The sequence below is a fragment of the Marmota monax genome, unplaced genomic scaffold, assembly GCF_021218885.2.
Source record: "Marmota monax isolate L192 unplaced genomic scaffold, Marmota_monax_Labrador192_F-V1.1 WCK01_AAM20220418_F8-fsc00018, whole genome shotgun sequence".
Taxonomy (NCBI): domain Eukaryota; kingdom Metazoa; phylum Chordata; class Mammalia; order Rodentia; family Sciuridae; genus Marmota; species Marmota monax.
In genome coordinates, this window is record NW_026692201.1 from 7,378,144 (window position 1) to 7,399,949 (window position 21,806).

The 21,806-nt window shown below is 34.2% G+C and overlaps 1 protein-coding gene across 1 annotated transcript in view; it reads right to left on the reverse strand.

The window, feature by feature from the left end:
• Window positions 1-21,806, reverse strand: part of Homer1 (homer scaffold protein 1) — a 137,882-nt gene that overhangs the window by 27,067 nt on the left and 89,009 nt on the right. Inside the window, exon 6 of the mRNA XM_046427680.2 lies at window positions 1,879-2,035. Within this exon, the coding sequence (XP_046283636.1) occupies window positions 1,879-2,035 (157 nt within the window). The remainder of the gene's footprint in view (window positions 1-1,878; window positions 2,036-21,806) is intronic.

A 21,806-nucleotide genomic window follows, 5' to 3' on the forward strand; every position in this document is an offset into this window, starting at 1 on the left:
AATCCTTAGGACTAATTCATTTACCTTTGGATTAGGGAGGAAGTGACGTAAACCAACACTGGGTAAGTCCACTATTCTATAACTTCAAGTTAACCCACAGGTAATTTAACTGCCTGGTGATATAAAAATATCAATGCTCTTCAAAGGAAAATAACAGAATCTATTATCTCTGCAATACTTCATGTATACTGTCCAATATAACTAAAAATGACTATGTATGTTAAAAAATAGGGAGATGCAACCTATAGTCAAAGACAAAAATCTGACTGGATAAAACCTGATATCATTTGTTGCCAGTATACCTGCAGTTAAAAAAAAAAAAAAATCACTAAAAAAAGGTACTTAGGCTGCTAGGATACTATACTTGATGGAAATTCATATCTAAAGAAAGGAAAGAACATCATTGGAAATTATAAATACATGGGTAAATAAAAAGATTATTTCTTTTCTTAAATTCTTTAATATTCAATTGACAAAAGCGAAAAAACTTTAAGGGCAGGGACTACACAATAAGGAGACAATAAATATTTATTGCCTATAACCTAATTGTTATAAGTTAGTTTTTTATTGTGTCAAAAAGCATACTAGGGCTGGGTTGTGGCTTAGCGGTAGAGTACTTGCCTAGCATGTGTGAGGCTCTGGGTTCAATCCTCAGCACCACATAAAAATAAATAAATAAAATAAAGGTATTGTGTCCAACTACAACTAAATATATATATTTATGCATACCAAAATTTATCATCTTAATAATTTTAAAGTGTATAGTTCAGTAGTGTTTTAAGAATATTCACATTGCTATAAAACAGATCTCTAGAACTTTTACATCTTGTAAATCTAAAGTATATACCCATTAAATATCTTCCCTTTCTACATCCTTGCTCATAAGTTTATGTTTATACATAGGAGAGGACGACATTTACTCAGGTTTCTAATTCTCTCTCCTTGTCTCTATTCCATTTCTTCTTATTTCCTTGTTATTTTAGTCCTGTAGACTCCTTACATTGTACTACTACTAAGCTCATTCCATATTGTCTATGGAGTTTGCATATATGGCACCCTTTTATAAAACAGAAAATAGTGCCATTTGTTTCTTGTTGAGAATATATGCATTTCTATGCCTTGAATACAAAAATTCTTTATGAGTAATTGTTTGGATTTCAAATATTAATGATATTGAGATTTCTGATTTTCTTTTTCTGCCTCAAGTCTCTAACATGACCAGTTTTTATGAAGAATTATCTACCTATATTTTTCAAATTGTTCTTTCTTGAAAAACAACAATAAAAAGAAAACAACAAAAGTAGTTCATTGATCCATTGCGACTCACTGAGTGAAACTACATGTCACTTAAGTATCTCAATTAATTTTCATAGGAATTGTAATAGATATGTTTTTTATTATTGTTTGGGGATAGGTCTTTTTATGTTATCCAGGCTGGCTTTAAAGTCCTGGGTGAGCCTCCTCCTTAGACTATAGTTATATACCACTATGCCCAACTAAAATATATATTTGACTTGGTGCAACTACATGCCAATTAGATATCTTAATTAACCTTCACATGAATTATGGAGTATCATTCCTATTTTACTAATAAAAATACTGAGCTAATAGAAAAAAATCACTTACCAAAAGTCACATAGCAAAACTGCAATTTGCAATCAGTTCATATGACTTCCAAACTTGGATAATCTTCATTCTCATTAAACTATGGAAAGTATTTTTTAAACCAAACAAACCTACAAAATACAACCCATGTATGTTCTGACAATGAATGAATATCCACAGAAGATGTCCCTATGCTGAATCTACACGCACATTTCCTCTGATCAAGGACACCTGTTATTTCTAAATCCCTATGGACAGCAGCCCTGAACTTACTCGCTTGTGCAGACGTTCTGCTTCCTCTTGATATGCAGCAAGTTGCTGTTTCCATTGTTTCACATTGGCAGTGGACTCCAACAGGGCTGCAGTGAGTTTGGCATTATTTCCTTTGAGTGTAGCCAGTTCAGCCTCCCAGTGTTTGCTGATTGCTGAACTAAAATAAAAGCAAAATTCTGTTACACTTCATATTGTTTCTGAAGGGACAGCATTTGGCTTAGAGTTTAAATAATGTTTGCAAAGACAATCCTAAAACAATAAAAACACAAGTACTTCACTGACACATTTCTAATGAAGAAAACTTTACAAATGAAGAAATATAAAACATACCAATGCACTGGGCATAACATGGACTACATTCCCTTCATTATAACAGATGCAGTATCTACCCCATTCATCTATGAGGAATATCCAAATACTTATTTCCAAAAATAAATAAACAAACTTAAAAACAAAATCTAATGATGTTCTATGTTTTTAAAGAGCCTCAAAGCCTGAAGTATAATTTCATTTGTTAATTAAACATATGAGGATGCTTAAATGCCAATAAAGTTTAGGGTATGCAACGTACTATTTCTTATGAAATTGTTAAAGATTTGATTGATATCCTTTTGGAATTTTAAAATATCAAAATAAAAATGTATTGCAATAAAATGATTTCATATGATAAACTAGACCTAGTATTGATTCTAATGACTAGATTTCTGATATAATTCCACAGTTATATATAGAACACAAAAGCAATTCCCAGCTGTATGCAGAGGTATATGTCTGTAATTCCAATAACTCAGCAGGCTAAGGCAGGAGAATCACAAATTCGAGGCCAGACTCAGCAACTTAGCAAGACCCTGTTGTTAAAACCCAATCAATTTTAATATCCAGGATATACAAAGAGCTTAAAAAGCTTAACACCAAAAACAAACAAACAAACAAACAAACAAATAACCCAATCAATTTTGAAAAATAAAAAAGGACTGGGGATGTGACTCAGCGGTGGAGTACTCTGGGTTCAAGCCCCAGTGTCACCAAGGTGTGTTTGGGGGAACCTAAACAATTCCTTTTCTTTATTTAATAGTCTACTTGATAAGTTACCTAGAGTTAAATATCTCAACCAAGACCATTTCCTATTACAAAGAAAATCCTATTAGTTGGGAAGACTCCTCTCTTGATAATTCCTTTCTTAACTTTCCAATGATGAAAGAACTGCCTCATTTGATAGAAGTTTGCTTCCTTTTCTCATTATTGAAGAGTTTATTTCTGTTGTAAAATTCGATTAACCTCATCCCATTAAATAATTGTTGACACAGCTTTCTTTAATCACTATTTTTGTGTTTGAGAAGTCATTTTCATCATGGGTATATTTTGATGGACTAATATAGGAACTTTAATATGTATTATACAACAACAACAACAACAAAAATAAAGCAGCTTCCATCATCAAGATTTCTAAAGCTTATCACCAGTTTTAAGAAATATCAGCATCACCCTATCTTTCACCCTGCAGAAAACTCAACTCAAAGTGGATCAAAGACCTAGAAACTAGACCAGAAACCCTGCATATATGAGAAGAAAATGTAGGCCCAACACTCTAACATATTGGCTCAGGAACTGACTTCCTTAACAAGACTTCTAAGCACAAGAAGTAAAATTAAAAATCAATAAGTGGAATCACATCAAATTAAAAATCTTCCTCACAGTAAAGGAAATAATCAAGAGTGTAAATGGAGAACCTACAGAATGGGAAAAAAATCTTTGCCACTAGCTTCTCAGATAGGGCACTAATATCCAGGACATATAAAGAGTTTAAAAACTTAACATCAAAAAAACTAATAACCCAATCAATAAATGGGCAAAGGAACTTAACAGACACTTCTCAAACAAAACAAAAACAAAAACAAATGGTCAACAAATATATGAAAAAATGTTCAACATCTCTAGCAATTAGAGAAATGCAAATTAAAACTACACTGATATTTCATCTCACTCCAGGCAGAATGGCAATTATCAAGAATACAACTGATAATATTCTTGTTATTCATTGAAGTAACAAAGAGGGTTGGTGAGGATGTGGGGAAAGGGTACACTCATAAGTTGCTGGTGGGACTACAAATTAGTACAACTACCCTGAAAAGTGGTATGAAGATTCCTCAAAAATCTAGGAATGGAACCACCACATGACCCAGTTATGATACTCCTAGTATATAAAGAAAGGATTTAAAATCAGCATACTAGTAACAAGGATGGTGGAATGTGATGGACATCATTATATAAAGTACATATATGAAAACTTGAATTGGGTGTCAACATACTTTATATATACAAACAGAAATACAAAAAGTGAGGTATTTACTTGTATTAAGAATTGTAATGCAAAGAAAAAAAAATACGTTACCTTAGATTAGGTAGAAGGAAGTGAAAGGAGGGGAAGGCAGGGGATGTGGGGATAAGAAAAATAGCAAAATGAAACAGACACTATTACTGTAAGTATGTATGTGACTGTATGACCAATGTGATTCTATAATATGTATACTCAGAAAAATGAGAAATTATATCCCATCTATGTATCAAAGTATATAAGTGCATTCTACTGTCATGTATAACTAATTAAAACAAATTTTAAAAAATCAGCATACTATAGTGATGCAATCACTCATGAAAACTCTTCAAAAACTGGGGCTGGGATTGTGGCTCAGTGGCAGAGCACTTGCCTTGCACGTGTGAGGCACTGAGTTTGCTTCTCAGCACCACATTAAAAAAAAATAAATAAAATAACGGTATTATGTCCATCTACAAAAAAAATTTAAAAACTCTTCAAAAACTGTAATGCAAATAAAAGAAAAGTAAGATTGAAGAACAGAAAGGAGGAAATTGAGAATAAATAACAAATTTAATGTGGGATCCTGGATAGGTTCCTAGACCAGAGAAAGGACACTGGTGAAGACTGAGGTTTAGTTAGTAGTATTGCATCAATGCTAATTTCCTGAGTTTGACAATTACATTATGGTCATATAAAATGTTAGCATTAAGGAAAGCTAGATGAAGGGTATATGAGGACTCTGCAGAGTTTTTGTCTAAAGTTAGTTCAAAATAAAGTTAAAAATGTTCTTAAAGTTTACAATGTGAGACAATCTCCTCAAAACATGAACAGAATAAAACAATAAACTTAGCTGCTAACATAAAAACCCATTTCTGTCTTCAAAAAGAAAACACTTCCCATTATTCCTCTGTGGAATGATTTAGCATGTATCTATTTATTTGCTCTATATGAATTACAGATTTTTTCCCCTAAAAAACCACCTGCCAGTTTTTCCCTTATTTATGTGTTATTTAAATGGACTCTTCAATCTGACAGTTGAAATCTTATTGAACTAATTTAAACACTTGCTACATGCAAATATCAAACTTCTTTAAAAATTAAAAAGAAAAAATTACATGACTTATTTCTAAAATCCATGACAAAATTACATAATTACATGAAGTAAGATAGATCACCACATGTCTATAGCAGGAGAAAGAACAAAAATGAGGGTGTTTTAATATTTTATTCTCTAGATTTTATTTTATGGTTTATAGTAGTAAAATCCATTAAGTATTTATGAAAGTCTTATAAAAAATATTCCAATAATTGTCTGTGTAACCTTAGACTCATCTCTCAATCACTTTGATTCTCAATTATTCATGTCAAATAAATTAGTCAAAATCGGCATTTTCCTCAATTTTAGCTACTAGCTACATATGGCCATTTAAATTTAAATTACTCAAAATTAAATGAAGTTAAAATTTGGCTTCTCAGTTTCCCTTGGCACAGTAGCCATACATGATTAGTGGATAGATAATAGACAGCAAAGATACAGAACATGTGATCATGACAGAAAATTCTACTGGTCAGTATTATCAAAAATATCTTTACATCTTTGCCTAATTTTTCAATTTTCTATGTTATGGATTGAACTGTATCTTCTCCCAGATTTATACGTCCTAAGCTCCAGAACCTCTCCATATGACTGTTGGGGAGATAGGGTCTTTAAAATGATTAATCATGGTTAAATGCGATCATTAGGGTAGGCTTAATCCAGTAAAACTGTTGTCCCTAGAAGATTAGCCAGGAGCAGAGACACATGCCTGTAATCCCAGTGGCCCAGGAGGCTGAGGCAGGAGCATTGCAAGTTCAAAGACAGCCTCAGCAATTTAGCAAGGCTCCAAGCAACTCACTGAGACCCTGTCTCTAAATAATATACAAGAAAGGGTGGGAATGTGGATCAGTGGTTAAGTGCCCCTGGATTCAATCGCTGGTAAATCCCCCACCCCCAAAAAGAGAGAAGAGATTAGGACATAGATACATATAATGGAAGATTAGCCTTTTGCAAATCAAGAAAAGAGGCTGCAGAAGAAATAATCTCACTAACCTCTTGATCTCTGAACTTCTAGCCTTCAGAACTGTGAGAAAATAAATTCCTGTTGTTTAAACCCTCAATCTGTGGTATCTGTTAGGACGACCTAAGCAAACTAATACATATAATAATATTTTTAAACTCCATACTGTATAGCCCATTAATTTGCTCCATCTTCTTGGACCAAAGCATATGGATTACATGTCCTGTTCTAGTCAAGCTGGCTCTTCTGTCACAGTCTCTTCTTCCTAGATTCTCCTTTTACTTACTATGACTTTTTGTCTAGAATTTTCTATATCCAGAATGTCTATAAGACTGCATTTTTCTTTTTAGTCAATTCAGTTCTTCAACAAAAATTTTCCAGTTCTACTAACTATCCTTCTACTTTCCAGCAGTCTAGGGCTTGCCAATGTGTGCAGAATTAGCTGATACACTAACTAAATGAAAAAGTAAAAGGGGCACGCCTGTAATCCCAGTGGCTTGGAAGGCTGAGGCAGGAAGATTGTGAGTTTAAAGCCAGCTTCAGCAACTTGGTGAGGCCTAAGCAACTTAACAAGACCCTGTCTCTAAATAACAATATAAAAAAGGGCTGGGGATGTGGTTAAGGGATTACACGCCCCTGGGTTCAATCCCTGGTACCAAAAAAAAAAAAAAGAAAGAAAGAAAGAAAGAAAGTATGTATATAATGAGTACAAAACCAAACTAAGATTAAATCAATTAATAATGAGGAATAGTACATTTTGTAACATTTCTGTAACACAAATCTTAAATATGTTAGATCTCACATTAGGGATGGGATTTCACACTAGTCTTGAGTAGTACAATCCATAGGCAATTTTAAAATTTCCATTCTAAATCAATCCTGCGTGTTTGTAAGGTAACATGGATTTTATGTATAAAACACACTATCTCTGGGAATAGATTACAATGAACCTGTTCAAGAAAAGGTTAATATTCTGATCAATATTTCCTTTTTTGTGGTCACTTAAAAATTAATAATAACTGATTGGCAAGAACACTGTTTTTGCACAATCCTGAGGATGAAGCCCAGGGCCTTGTACATGTGAAGACATGCATTTTACCAATGAGATATACCTTCCAGTTCAAGAATTTTTAAGAAATATTTATATTTTTAGTTGTAGTTTGACACAATACCTTTATTTAATTTATTTATTTTTATGTAGTGCTGAAGATCGAATCCAGGGTCTCGTGTGTAGTAGGTGAGCGCTCTACCACTGAGCCAAACCTCAGCCCCAGGAATATTTTTTATACAGACAATAAAAAGCAGTCAATATGAGAAATCTAGGTAACTATAATACAAAGTTCATTATTTTAAAAGACCCGACAATCAAAAAACACATTCAAAGTAGGTTAGCACATTCTTCAAATTCATTCTTGAAAATACTGGAAAGAAAAAAGAAGCTAAAGTTTAAGGTATGTGAAAATGTAAAGTATAATATACTATACACTAATGGTAAAATCTAGGTAAGTGTAATGATCATTTATTCTCTACTTATGTGAAGAAAGTAATTTTACAATTTCATGCTTGGAATGTTTCTTGTGAGTAAGATAGCTATCAAAAACATTTCCAGGACTCCTGGAAGCTACACACACAATGGGAGTTCACATCCTCCTGAAGACTCTTTACCACAGACTTCTACTGGGAGCTCCAGAAAAAGAATGGAGGGAAGGAGATGAGAGAGAGGATCCTGGATGAAGGGAGAGGCCATCACTGTAGAAAAGCAACAAAGCCTGGCAGGGACTCTTTTCCACGGAACACTTGTCCTTAAACCACTGGGAGAAGGTACTCCCAAATCCCTGTCACTCCCACTTCTCTGGGCACAGATAATATAACTAAGAGCAAAGAAAATAAAACTCTATAACTCTGTAAGAAACTCATAATGGCCCTGGATTCCGAGGTATCCAACCTTTGGGAAAGGGGCAGGAAATTCCTATCAAGTCCCTCAAATATATAAGGCTGAATTTACCTGCTTCTGGGAGGATCACTGAGATCCTCTTGGGCACAGACAGGGCCTCCTCAAGTTGAATGGTGGATAAAGATATTGAGAACTTCACCTTGTCCTCTACCTCAAGATGATAGCAGGCCCCCCATCTCTCCCTCTCCTCCACCCCCTCTCTCATACTGAGAATTGAACCCAGGGATGCTTTACTACTACAGTATATCCCCAACCCTTTTTACTTTGAGATAGATTTCTCAATTAGTTGCTGAAGGTCTTGTTAAAACTGCTGAGGCTGGTCTTGAAACTTGCAATCCTCCCGCCTCAGCCTCCAGAGTTGCTGGGATAGGTGTGTGTCACTATGCCTGGCTCTGCAACAGCTTTCCTTTGTGGGAAGGTTAAGAGAGAGTGTAAACACAGACCTCCTTTGATGTATGAGCATATATGAAAACAATGAGGAAAAAAAACCCTTCCATCAGTTCTGTTCTAACCACAGGCAAAAAGTAATGCTAAAAGTGTTTAAGTGCTATAGATACTCATAACCACAGCAAAACCAAAATCCAAAACAAGTTCTACCCTGAGTAGAATGACTTAACCCCCATACTAACACCCAAGCAGATGAAAAGTCATAACGCCTTTGTAGGAGGAAATACAGTTGCCCTTCTACATTCACAGGTCCCACTCAACCAACCACAGATTGAATGAATATATTTGGGGTGAAAATGTATATATACTGAACAGGCTTTTTGTTATTATTTCCTAAACAATACAGAATAGGAACTACTTACATATCACACACATTGATTTAGGTGTTACAAAGTCATCTGGAAATGATTTAAAGTATACAGGAGGATGTATATAGAATATATGCAAATACTATGTCATTTTATATAAGGGACTTGAGCATCCACAGATTCTTGTATCCACAGGGGGGCCTGGAACCAATCCCCTGTGGATACTGAGGCCTACTGTACTATATACCATTACTATCCTACATACAATATTTGGCATTCAATAAAAACACTACAACATATACCAAAAAGCAAGAAAAACAAACTTTCACTACCAAGAGAGCCAGGAATCAACAGAATCATACTCAGAAATGTTGGACAGATTAAACAAGGAAGCAAAACAGCCATAGTTACCATACTTGATCACATTTTGAATTTCAACAAAGCAATGGAAACTATAACAAAGAGTCAAATGTTAGAAATAAAGAATATGGTAACAGAGATGAAGAATCCTTTGACAGTTTCAGTGAATTTGTTATAGCTGCACAAAAAGTCAATGAACTTGAAAAAATATCAACAAAAATTAATCAAACTGAAACAAAGGCATAATAAGAGGACCAAACAGCAAAGGGATAAAAAAGAATCCAAAACTTGGGGGCCGGTACCAAACTACCTAACAAATGTGTAATTGCAATACTAGAAGGAGAATAAAAGAGCAGAAAAAATATTTTAAGATATAAAGGCAGAAAATAATAAAAGACATCAAAATATAGATTCAAACACACACACTCACACACAGAAACATACGAACAGATGAACAAAAATAAAAATTATTGTAGGCTTCTCATCACAAATTAGGCAATCCAGGTCGTGACAGTGCTGAAAGAAAACACTTCTCAAACCAGAAGTCTACACACAGGGAAAATATTGTTCAAAATGAAGGCAAAATACAGTTTTTGAGACAAACTAGAGGTTAGAGAATTCATTACCAGCATAAACACAATATATAATAGAGAAAGTTCTTCAGATGAAAGAATATGATACCAGACAGAAACATGGATCTACACATAGAAATTAAAATATCTGAAAATCAAATCTCAATCCATATCATATCTTATACAAAATTAAATAAAACTATAAAACTTCTATAAAATTTCCAGTAGAAAATGTTTGTGAATTTGAGTTAAGCAAAGATTTTTCAGGTACAACAACAAAAGCATGGCCAATTAAAACTTTTAACAAAAGGGACTTCATAAATTAAAAACTTGTCTTTGAAAGACATTACTAAAAATGAAGTGAAGATGGGCATGGTAGCACATAATAAATCCCAGCATCGTGGAAGGCTGAGGCAGGAGGATTCCAAGTTTGAGGCCAGCCTTAGCAATATAGTAAGACCCTGTCTCAAAGTAAAACATACATACATACATACATACATAAATAAATAAATAAAGGGTTGGGAATGTAGATCAGTGGTAAAGCACCTCTGGGTGAAGACCCCACTAAAGGCCGAATAGGGAGTAGATATCCTGGAATGTAAAGATAGTTCAACACAAAAATCAATACAATATATCACATTAAGAGAATAAAAGGAGGGAAAAAAACACATTATCATTGAAAAAGTATTTGACAAAAATCCACATACTCCCACGGTAAAAATACTCAATAAATTAGGTATAGAAGGAAACTATTGAAACATAATAAAAACCATATATGAGGGTTGGAGTTGTGGCTCAGTGGTAGAACACTTGCCTCACATATGTGAGGCATTGGGTTCAATTCTCAGCACCACATATAAATATGAACAAAATAAAGGTCCAAAAACAACTAAGAAATTAAAAAAAAATAAAAAACAAATATGAAAATCCCACAGCTGACATCAGATTCAGTAACAAAAGCTTTTCTTCTAATATTGGGAAGGGTGGTTACCATGGTGGGGAAGGGGAGGATGGGGAGTTCTTTATTTTTAATATTTATCTTTTAGTTGTAGTTAGATACAATATCTTTAAATTAACTTATTTATTTTTGTGTGTGGTACTGAGGATCGAACCTAGGGCCTCGCCCATGCTAGGCAAGCATTCTACTGCTGAACCACAACCCCAGCCTGGGGAGTTCCTTTTAATGGGTATTCTATTTTGGTTTTGCAAAATGAAAAAAGTTCTAGAGATTTGTTCCCTGACAATATGTACTGCATACTACTGAACTATATACTTAAAAATAGTTAGGTGGAAAATTCTATGTATATTTTGCCACAAGTAAAAAATAAAATAAATAAAACAAGGCTACACACTGTATGATTTCATTTATTGAGATTATGTAAAAGGTAAAACTGCCAGATATGGTGGCACACATAGTGACTCGGGAAGCTGAGGCAGGAGGATCACAAGTATGAGGCCAATCTCAGCAACTTAGCAAGACACCCAGCAAGAAAAAGAAATTAGGAAAACCACTGCATTCATAATAGCCTCAAAAAAAAAAAAAAAAAAAAAACTTATTAGGAATCAATCTAACAAAAGAGGTAAAAGACCTCTACAATGAAAATTATAGAACGCTAAAAAAAAAAAAAAAAAAGAAATAGAGGACGATCTTAGAAGATGGAAAGACCTTTTGTGTACTTGGATAGGCAGAATTAATATTATCAAAATGGCCAAGTCACCAAAAGCACTATACAGGTGCAATGCTATTCCCATCAAAATTCCAATGACAGGGGCTGGGGTTGTGACTCAGAGGTAGAGTGCTTGCCTAGCATGTGCGAGGCCCTGGGTTCAATCCTCAGCACTACATAAAAATAAATAAATAAAATAAAGGTATTGTGTCTACACAATACAACTAAACTAAAAATACTACAACTAAAAAATAAATATTTTTTAAAAATTCCAATGACAGTCTTCATATAAATAGAAAAAGCAGTCATAAAATTCATCTGGAAAAATAAAAGATCCAAAATAGCCAACGCAATTCTCAGTGAAAAAAGCAAAGCAGGAGAAATCACAATTCCAGACCTTAAATTATATTACAGAGGTATAGTAACAAAAACAACATGGTATTGGCACCAAAATAGGCAAGAAGACCAATGGTACAGAATAGAACACAGAGAAAAACCCTCACAAATCCGGTTACCTCATTCTAGATAAGGGACCAAAAAAATACACTGGAGAAAAGATAGCCTCTTCAACAAATGGCACTGGGAAAACTGGAAATCTGTATGTAGTAGAATGAAATTTAACACCTATCTCTCATCCTGCACAAAACTCAAAGTGCATCAAAGACCTAAAAATTAGACTACAAATGCTGCACATACTAGAATAAAATGTAGGCCCAACACTCCAATGTATCGACTAAGGAACTGACTTCCTTCACAAGACTCCTAAAGTGTAATTAAGTAAAAATCAATAATCAATAAATGGGATGGCATCAAACTAAAAAGCTTCTTCATAGCAAAGGAAATAATAAGAAAGTCAAAGAGAGAGCTTACACAATCAGAGACAATCTTTGCCACCTGTACCTCAGAGCATTAATTTCCAGGATATATAAGGAACTCAGAAAACTTAACACCAAAAAAATTAATAACTCAATCAATAAATGGGCAAAGGAATTAAACAGATATTTCTCAGAAAAAAACCATATAAATGGTCAACAAATATATGAAAGAGATGTTCAACATTCATAGCAATTAGACAAATGCAAACTAAAACTACACTGAGATTCATCTTACTCCAGGCAGAATGGCAATTATCAAGAATACAAGTAACAATAAATGCTGGTGAGGATGTTGGAGAAAAGGTCCAAGCATATGTTGCTGGTGGGACTGCAAAACCACTCTGGAAAGCAGTATGGAGATCCCTCAAAAAATTAGGAATGGAACCACCATTTGACCCACTCCTTGGTTTATATCCAAGGATTTTAAATCAGCATACTATACTGACACAGCCAAATTAATGTTTATAGGAGCTCAATTCACAATAGTTAAGGTATGGAACCAACCCAGGTATCCTTCAACAAATGAATGGATAGAGAAATTATGGTGTATACACACACACACACACACACACATACATGCAATGGAGTATTATTCAGTCATAAAAAATAATGACTTCATAACATTTGCAAGTAAATACTGAACCCGGAGACTAACATGCTAAGTGAAATAAGCCAGTCCCCCAAAAACCAAAGTCAAATGTTTTCACTGATATGTAGAAGCTAACCTCAATAGGAAGGGAGAGGCAAAGAATAGATATTCAGTAGATTAGACAAAGGGGAATGAAGGGAAGGGAAGAGAGATTGGAAAAGTAAAGACAGTGGAATGAATCTGAAATAATTTTCCTGTTAAACTTAGATGAATACACCATAGTAAATCCCACCAGTATATACGTCCATAAGAATGGAGTCCTAACTAGAATAAGATATATTCCATGCTTGTACAATTATACCAAAATGAATTCTACTGTCATGTGTAACTAAAAAGAATCAATAAAAAAGCACAACTCCAAGAAAAATAATAATTAAATCTAAAAGAAAGAGACCCTTAGTAACTTAGTGAGACTTTATTTCACAATTTAAAAAAATGGGGGAGGGATGTAACTCAGTGATAAAGTTCCCCTAGGTTCAATGCTCAGTACCATAGATAGAAAGTAAAAACCACAGGGACAGAAAATAGATCAGTGATTCTAATAAGCTGGGAGTAGGGAGAGGAGGTGACTACAAAAGAGCACAAGTAAATTTTTAGGATGAGAAAACTCTTCTTTACCTTGCTTTTTTGGTGTCTATACCACTGTAAAAATTTGTCAAAACTCACAAAATTATACACCAGAAAGGGTAAATGTTACTGTATATAAATTATACTTAAATTTTACAAGTTACCATACTACCAAAAGAACTAAAAAGCTTTCTCAGCACTCTTAAATGCTCTTTCTGTGGCTATAGGATTACAAATAATCAAAACTGGAAAGACAGTTCTTTGTAAGCTAGGCTGGGTAAAATGGCCTCTAAGCTCTCCATTCATGTTTGTATTTTTTGGCATGGGAAGAGACTGGGTGGACAGGAAATAGAATGGCTGTACTACATGATAAGAGTCAAAAATTAAAAGGAAGGAGGTGAGCTGCAGGCAATTAGAGATGTGATAAGAAATAGATGGAGGAAGCAGGATTAAAGAGGCAGAGATATGCATAAAGGAAGAGGACACAGACAAGGCATAATGAAAAAGTGGTTTGGGTCAGTAAGAGATTGAAGTAAAGCCATAGGAACAGAATAGAAAAACATGAGGGCATCCAGTCTTGATATACCAAAACTTATTTACTTCATTTCCATGAACATGCCTGGAGTCCACAATCCATTAAGTAATAAGATCTGACCACAGATAAGCTATCTAATGGACTTTTACTTCTTTAAAGAGTCCAAAAGCCTGGCTGGCTGCACTTAAATGAGAAAATAAATGTTGAAGAAAACTTTCGTGTCAAATACTTTTATGCATATTGCACAAGACAACAATAAACCATAACAATCCAAGACTTAATAATCTTGAAATCAAGTACTACAGGAGTGTAGTTCAATGCTGTTTTTATGTTCCTACATTTCCTTTTACTTGATTCCAAGGTAAACAAATCATGCTCTTAAAGCTATTTTGCAATATTAATCAAACTTTACCACTTGGTAAATTCAAATCTTACAGAGTATATTTATTGCTCCTTGAATAATACATCATTTTAAAGCACAGGGTGAAATACAATATTTTTGTCAATCTCCATTTTTCTTTTCTTTTTATTTTGGTGCTGTGGATTGAACCCAGGGACGCTTAACTACTGAGCTACATCTCCAACCCTTTTTTGTATTTTATTTACAGACAGCTTCTCACCAAGTTGCTTAGGGCCTTGCTAAATTGCTGGCTTTGAACTTATGATCCTCTTGCCTCAGCCTCCCAAGACGCTGGGATTACAGGCATACACCACTGGGCCTGGCATTTGCAGTTTTTCTTTGTAGCCTTTTCTATTTCCTTTTGCTATCAAGTATACAAATGCTCCTATAAGAAACCTTACACAATAGTAACCTAAAATAAATTCCAAAGGTTATTCTGAAAGAAGTTCTACATATGAGCTATCTCAAATGTGTGGATTATTTTCCTCTTCTGGTGCTGGGGTTCAAACCCAGGACTTTGTGCACGCGATGCAATTACTCTACCACTATCCTACACCTAGGCCCTTAGATATGTGTTTCATTCTTAGAAACACATATACACACACATGTGTTAATATTTTGCACAATAATTTTGGAAAAATTAAGTTCCTTTCTTTAATCTTTAACTTCAAGATATTATAATGTTCCCCATTAGATTGAGATTTAACAATAATTAATTTGTAAGGATTAATTCTGTACCAAAAATTTAAGATGGCATCTTACATTAGGAATACTGGTATTAAAAAAGTTGATTCTCTAGGGAATAATTTAGTTCCTTCTGTAGAGGTATAGTTTATATGTTTTGAGATGGGTCTTGCTATATTGCCCAGGTTGGTCTCAAACTGTTGAACTCAAGTGATCCTCTAGACTCAGCCTCCCAAGAAGGTGGGACTACAGGCATGTACCACCACATCTGGCTTGTAAATACAGTGTTTTTTTTTTTTTGTACCAGAGCTTGAACTCAGGGGCACTTGATCACTGAGCCGCATCACCAGCCCTATTTTGTATTTTTATTTAGAGACAGGGTCTCATGAGTTGCTTAGTGCCTCACTTTTGCAGAGGCTGCCTTTGAACTCATGATCCTCCTGCGTCAGCCTCTAGAGCCACTGGGATTACAGGCTTGTGCCACCACACCCAGTTTAAATACAGTTTTGATAGTTTCACCTTACGTAAACTATTTCCAAAGAAAGATAAATTGTCTAGTTGGAGATACCAGTGATTCAGAGAGATACTAAAACACCATTATGATCTCATGTCTGCGTGCTGGAATAAGAGAAAATAATTCTTTGTTCTTGTGATTGTTCAATACAGCTTCCCTTCAAAAAAGACCAGCTGGTTTCTTTTGGTTTCAAATCTACAAGTTCAAAAAACTCCAAAAACATCACTGGAAAGTTTCCTTAAACTGGACTTTTACAATTTTCCTTCATCTAAAGTCAAATACTCTATGAGAAAATATTAAACTTTCATTAATTATATGAAACCAAGAAGAAAAATTACCTCAATAAACTATGTATAAACAGAGTGATGAGTCTAATACATCAGTAATGTACTTATTTACCCTCTGCAGTGAATCCTATATGTGAATGGTTACAGAATCTTGAAAGCTGCCTCTGTCCCCTGCCTCCAGGGCCCAGGACTCATCAGGAATCTCCAGAATGGTAACCCCTTGCATGTATGAGAATGCTAACTATGAAGAACTGAGAAAAATATTCAGACACTTTAAAAAAGGGTTTTAAAAATGGTTTGAAGTAGGCTTTTTACTCATTATGATTGTTTCAGTAGTGAGATTAAGCCTTAACTGTGAATGTGCTGCAAAAAACTGCCTTGTTTCAGGATCTGCCTGTTGGTTGTCCTTTCACTTCCCATCCCTAACTGTGAACATTGAAGCAACAGACTTAAACCTACTTGTGTACAACTTTAGGAAGTGTTTCCACATTAGAATGCTGGCTCCGGGCTAATTCCACTAAAACATTATTGATATCTTCAACAATTTAGGGTCTGGATTTTAGTTTCTTAATAAAATTGAAGTTATCTTTTTAAAGGAAAGAAATCCTTCTTAAATGAAACAATAACCTTGTTTATAAATAATACATGTTGTTAAAAGGATTTGAATGAGTAGGGATTTCAGGTCCTGCCAGGAAAATAGTGTAGCAGTCTAAGGGCATTTTCTACTAGATGTAACCAAGTCCTGACTTGCCCAAATTCTTAATAAGCTATCTCACTTAGTACGATTTTAGCATCTTATTAATTTACTCATCAAGGCACTCCTTTCAATCCACTAATAAAATGTTCATATTGTTCTGTTCTCTATACTCCTGTTGGCACCTGCTTCTAAATGCGGCCTCCTCTGACTCTTGCTCTTTTAATGAAAGCCTTGATGATTCTCCAGGTCTTTCTTTGCATCTCAGATTCCTTTCCTGCCTGACAATCCATCATCTTTGCATACAGACCGGCATGTTTAGATTAATATACAATACAAAAGCTGACGGTCATGGTTAAAGATTAAGATATATGTTTGCTGACAAAGCTTTAAAGGCAGTTCCTGTAGTGAATTGGGAATCACTTAGTTCTATTCAGGGATGCATGCTTTTTAGAACTGAAATGGAACTTAAGTAGTAAAGCTTTTAATGAATACTAGTTTAGAAGAAAATCACAGAGATAAAGAAAGAATTAGTCTTTAAAGTAACACTATCAGCAATGTTATCAATGGCATAAAAAGATGATAGGGGTTAAAAAATGTGGACATACAGTATAGTAAAAAATGAATCAGAAGAGTGGGACTCTGAATATGATAAAATTACAGGAACTTCTTAAAACATTTATCTTACCTGTGTCCAAAAGTAATATGCTAGTAAGTTGTTTTAGAGTTAGCACAGTCACAGTTTTTTTTTTAATTTTTTAATCTTTTTATTTTTTTTTTTTAGTTTTCAGCGGACACAACATCTTTGTTTGTATGTGGTGCTGAGGATCGAATCCGGGCCGCACACATGCCAGGCTAGTGCGCTACCGCTTGAGCCACATCCCCAGCCACAGTCACAGTTTGACAATATTTTTTTCTTAGTGGGATGCAAAATAACATGTTTTTATCTTAGATGACAGTTTGCTTAGCTATTATAAAGAAAGTGAAATAAAGGAAGTTATAAAATCAAATTACTTCAAAACAAATTCAAAATGCATAATGTATGCTTTTGTCAGCCTATAAATATTTCTGAATTTGTGAAGAATTTTGATAAATATATACATTAAACAAGAAACAGCTGTTCAAACAGTGGTCAAAAGTTGAGGCTTAGGAGTTTGACAACTTGGTTCAAATTATAGCTCCAGTTATTTGCTAGTTTTGGGGCCTTGGGCAAGTTATTTAACCTTACTAGGTCTCAGTTTCCTCATCTGTAAAATCAGGATTAGGAACTACTATCTTCATAGGATGATTTTAAGAAATAAACACAAAACATATTAGATGCTCAACTATTACTATCTTTCCTAAATGCAGAAACATTAGATTAAAAAAAAAATAAAGAATTTTCAGCGAACTAAGAAAAAGCTAAAAAGATTTAATATTTTAAAGGAGTTCTTTTTGATTAGGGGTAAAAATAACTGAACTAGATGTGATTTAAACTGAACCCACATCAGGTACACACTAGGTGATTTAAGCCGTTTTCCTTGGGTACTATAGTTATATTACTTACAAAAAGTCTAAATCTGATGGAAACACTCAAATGAATTTGAGAAAAATTGGAAGAAATTAGATTATCGGGTTCTATTAAATTGTTAATGTATCTTGCTTAAATTTTTGTTCATTAATTTATATCCATCCAATTATATAAAGCAAATTTGGAGGAAACAGCTGAAGTTGTGCAATATTTTCAGTGATAATTACTTTTTGTTCTTGTGTTTTCTACTTAAAACATGATGTCTATTTATCCAGTATTAGAGTCAGACCTTCTTTTCTAGATTGTCAGAATTGCTAAATGAACTTTTCTTCTTTTTTTTTTTTTAAATCAGTTTCCATGTTGATTTTAGTCTTTCTTTATTATAAGGCTTCTTTCACAGAAGTTTGGTAATATTGAGGGCACCGGTATCAAACAGAATGATTTTTGGGGCACTTTGTATTCTTTGACTTTGTTCTCCACATACCATATTAAAATCCATCAACTTTGGCTTTTACTGAATTGTTAAATAAAGTTATATAGTACAGCTGTGAAGGGCAAAAAAAAAAAAAGAAGTCTAAATCTTTGCTGTAGACCTCAGTAAGTTTAGCAAGTTAATGAAAGAGTAAGGAAAAAAAAAGTAAACAAATGATTCTCAAAAGACGTGTGCTTCTTTCTGATTATGAGAGGGGAGAAGTTATGAAGCCTGAATCTGAACTAATTATGTGTACTCATATAACGTTCTACACTTCAGTGTAACTGCCCATTTGATTTTAGAGGACACAAAAATGTCTAACTCTATTCAGTTTTACTAGGGGAAAGATCCATAAGTAGCCCTCAGAAATATCCTGTCTCCTTGCTGATGAGTAGTTCTCACTGGAGGTGGCTCTATGCTGCAGATGTGCTGCTCATATCTGCACACTGCTTGCTTGACACAGTGACTCCTGTGGCCTTGCCATGTGCCCTACTGTAGTTATGGCCAAGGAATGGGAAAACAAGGGTGAAGAGTCACTAGTGGTCCCAATTTCAATTACACTTTATATTCTCACTGCTGGCACTTACCAGCAAGCTCTAAAACTTCTAGAGAGAGATTCTCCTTGAAATTTACAACAGCCTATTCTCTGTAAGGTTGGAGGTGTAGATACTAACTTCTTGCTCAAAAAATTTGTGAACAGCTCAAATGAACTTCATAGGTATTTCAAATATTGAAACACAAATCATAGATAATCTATATCAATGAATGTGGAGGGCTGAAGCCAGATCTAACAAAAGGCAATAAAAAGTAGTTCAGTGGACCTACTGTTTAGTTTGTGAAAAGAAAAAAGAATTGACCCAAGGTAATACTATGAATTATGCACCAACTATATTCATATAAATCCAATATTTGTATTAATTTCCCTTTTTAAAAATTTAAAAACTAACTAAATGCTTTCTTTGGAAATTTATTCTCAGCATGATGTTGGATTATCCTACTAGGGAGATGTCTTCAGAAACAAGTCTTACATACTAAGTAAAAAATTATATTACTTTCAACTCTCCCCGTCCACGTCCCCATTCTTTCAACTCTTGAGAATATATATCTGTTTTGCAAAGAGATCAATTACTTTCAAGCCTGTCCTCTTATTTATAAGGCAATAGCATTATAATCATTATAATCTATTCAAGACAGAAATAAATATTTTCATTTAACTATAATCTGGCTTAGTTTTAAAAAGAGGCTAAACTATTTCTGTTTCCTTGCAAAGCAGGTCACATAAAGAAAATTCCCCCTAAAAGTTGTTTGGCACAACATTTAGTATACTTGGAGAAAAATATAAATAATAGAAGTCACTCTGCGTACAAGCAGAATTGAAAATATAATATTAACAGAGATTTTTGCCAAAGCTATAATTGAGTAGACACATATGGATATTTTATAGTAAAATATGCTTCCCAATATCTTGCCATAGAAACTTCTCACATTTTAGAAACTAGCAGTAATAGTTAACTAAAAGTAGTAATAGTTTGACCACTATTTAGTATTCAGAATCAGAGAAATTTGCATTTTAGTTTAAATTTGAAGAGGCCAGAATCAAAGAATATAATTTTATTATTTTATTTATTTTTTACTTGTAGATGGACACAATACCTTTATTTTATTTACTTAATTTTATGTGGTGCTGAGGGTCAAACCCAGTACCTCATATTTGTGAGGCAAATACTCTACCACTGAGCCACAATCCCAGCCCTCAAAGGATATAATTTTACATTACTTAAATGAGTGATGGCATGAATAAAATTTTACTTGTTTCTGCTATTATCTTTAAAAAAAATTTTTTTGGTTGTAGTTGGACACAATGCCTTTATTTTATTTATTTATTTATATGTGGTGCTGAGGATCGAATCCAGGGCCTCACACATACTAGACGAGTACTCTACCACTGAGCCACAACCCCAGCCCCTTGTCTTTTGTTTTTAATGTATTTTTTGGGGTGTGTGTGTGTGTGTGTGTGTGTGTGGTTGTAGATGGTCAGCTTGCCTGTATTTTATGTGCCTATTTTTATATGCTGTGATAAGGATCCAACCCGGTGCCTTACACATCATGCTAGGCAAGTGCTCTGCCACTGAGCCACAATCTCAGCCCCTCTGCTGTTGTCATTTACTTCAAGCATAATCATCATCACCAACTTCATTTGTTAATGCACATATAAGTTATATAAATAATATGTACAGGTAAAGGTCCTGATCAAAAGAATATGTGAATGACTCTAAGGAAGGGCAGAATGACTCTAATGGAGCCCAGAACAAATAATAGCATAGTCCACTAATGATGGCTTGGCTATTATCGAGAGAGGGTTCTTTTTTTTTTCTTTTCCATAAAGCCTTTCCTGATCTACTTGCATGGAAGCCAAAATCTCTTACATCCCTGAGAATCAACTTTACTGGCTGAAGTGATGAGGTCTGACTGAACTCCAACTCCAGGTTAGTTCAGCAAGAGTCACCACTTTAGCTGTAAGAAGATGACAAACTGAAATCTGTCATTAGAAAATCTGTTTTGTTGTTTGTCCAATGACAGACTTGAGCATATTCATCAGCAAAACTCAGTTTCCCTTGAAGAAAACCTGTGACTTTCTTTATGTGAGAATGTCACATATGATAGGAAGACCAGTGACTTATGCTGCGATTATACTGTTTCATTAATAGTAATTAACTAACACAGACTATTAAACTCAAATGCTATAAAGGATGGGAACTGTTATCCACATAACAGTTAGGACTTGAACTAGTAATCTTCCTGCCAATGGTTTGGGGAAATATCTGCTCTCCTGTATTATGGGTATTCTACAATTGCAATATATGCAGTCAGACAGATAATGCTGAGAATGCCATGCAAAGATCACTGAAAAGTAGATGAATACTTTTCAACTTATTTGGAATATGGATTAATAAAAATTAGTACATCACATTATATTACTCAGAAATGAAAATGAAGTTGGGATCAAATTTCTGAATAGTTTGAAGACTTTTTATATGGAGATGGAAGACTACATGCTT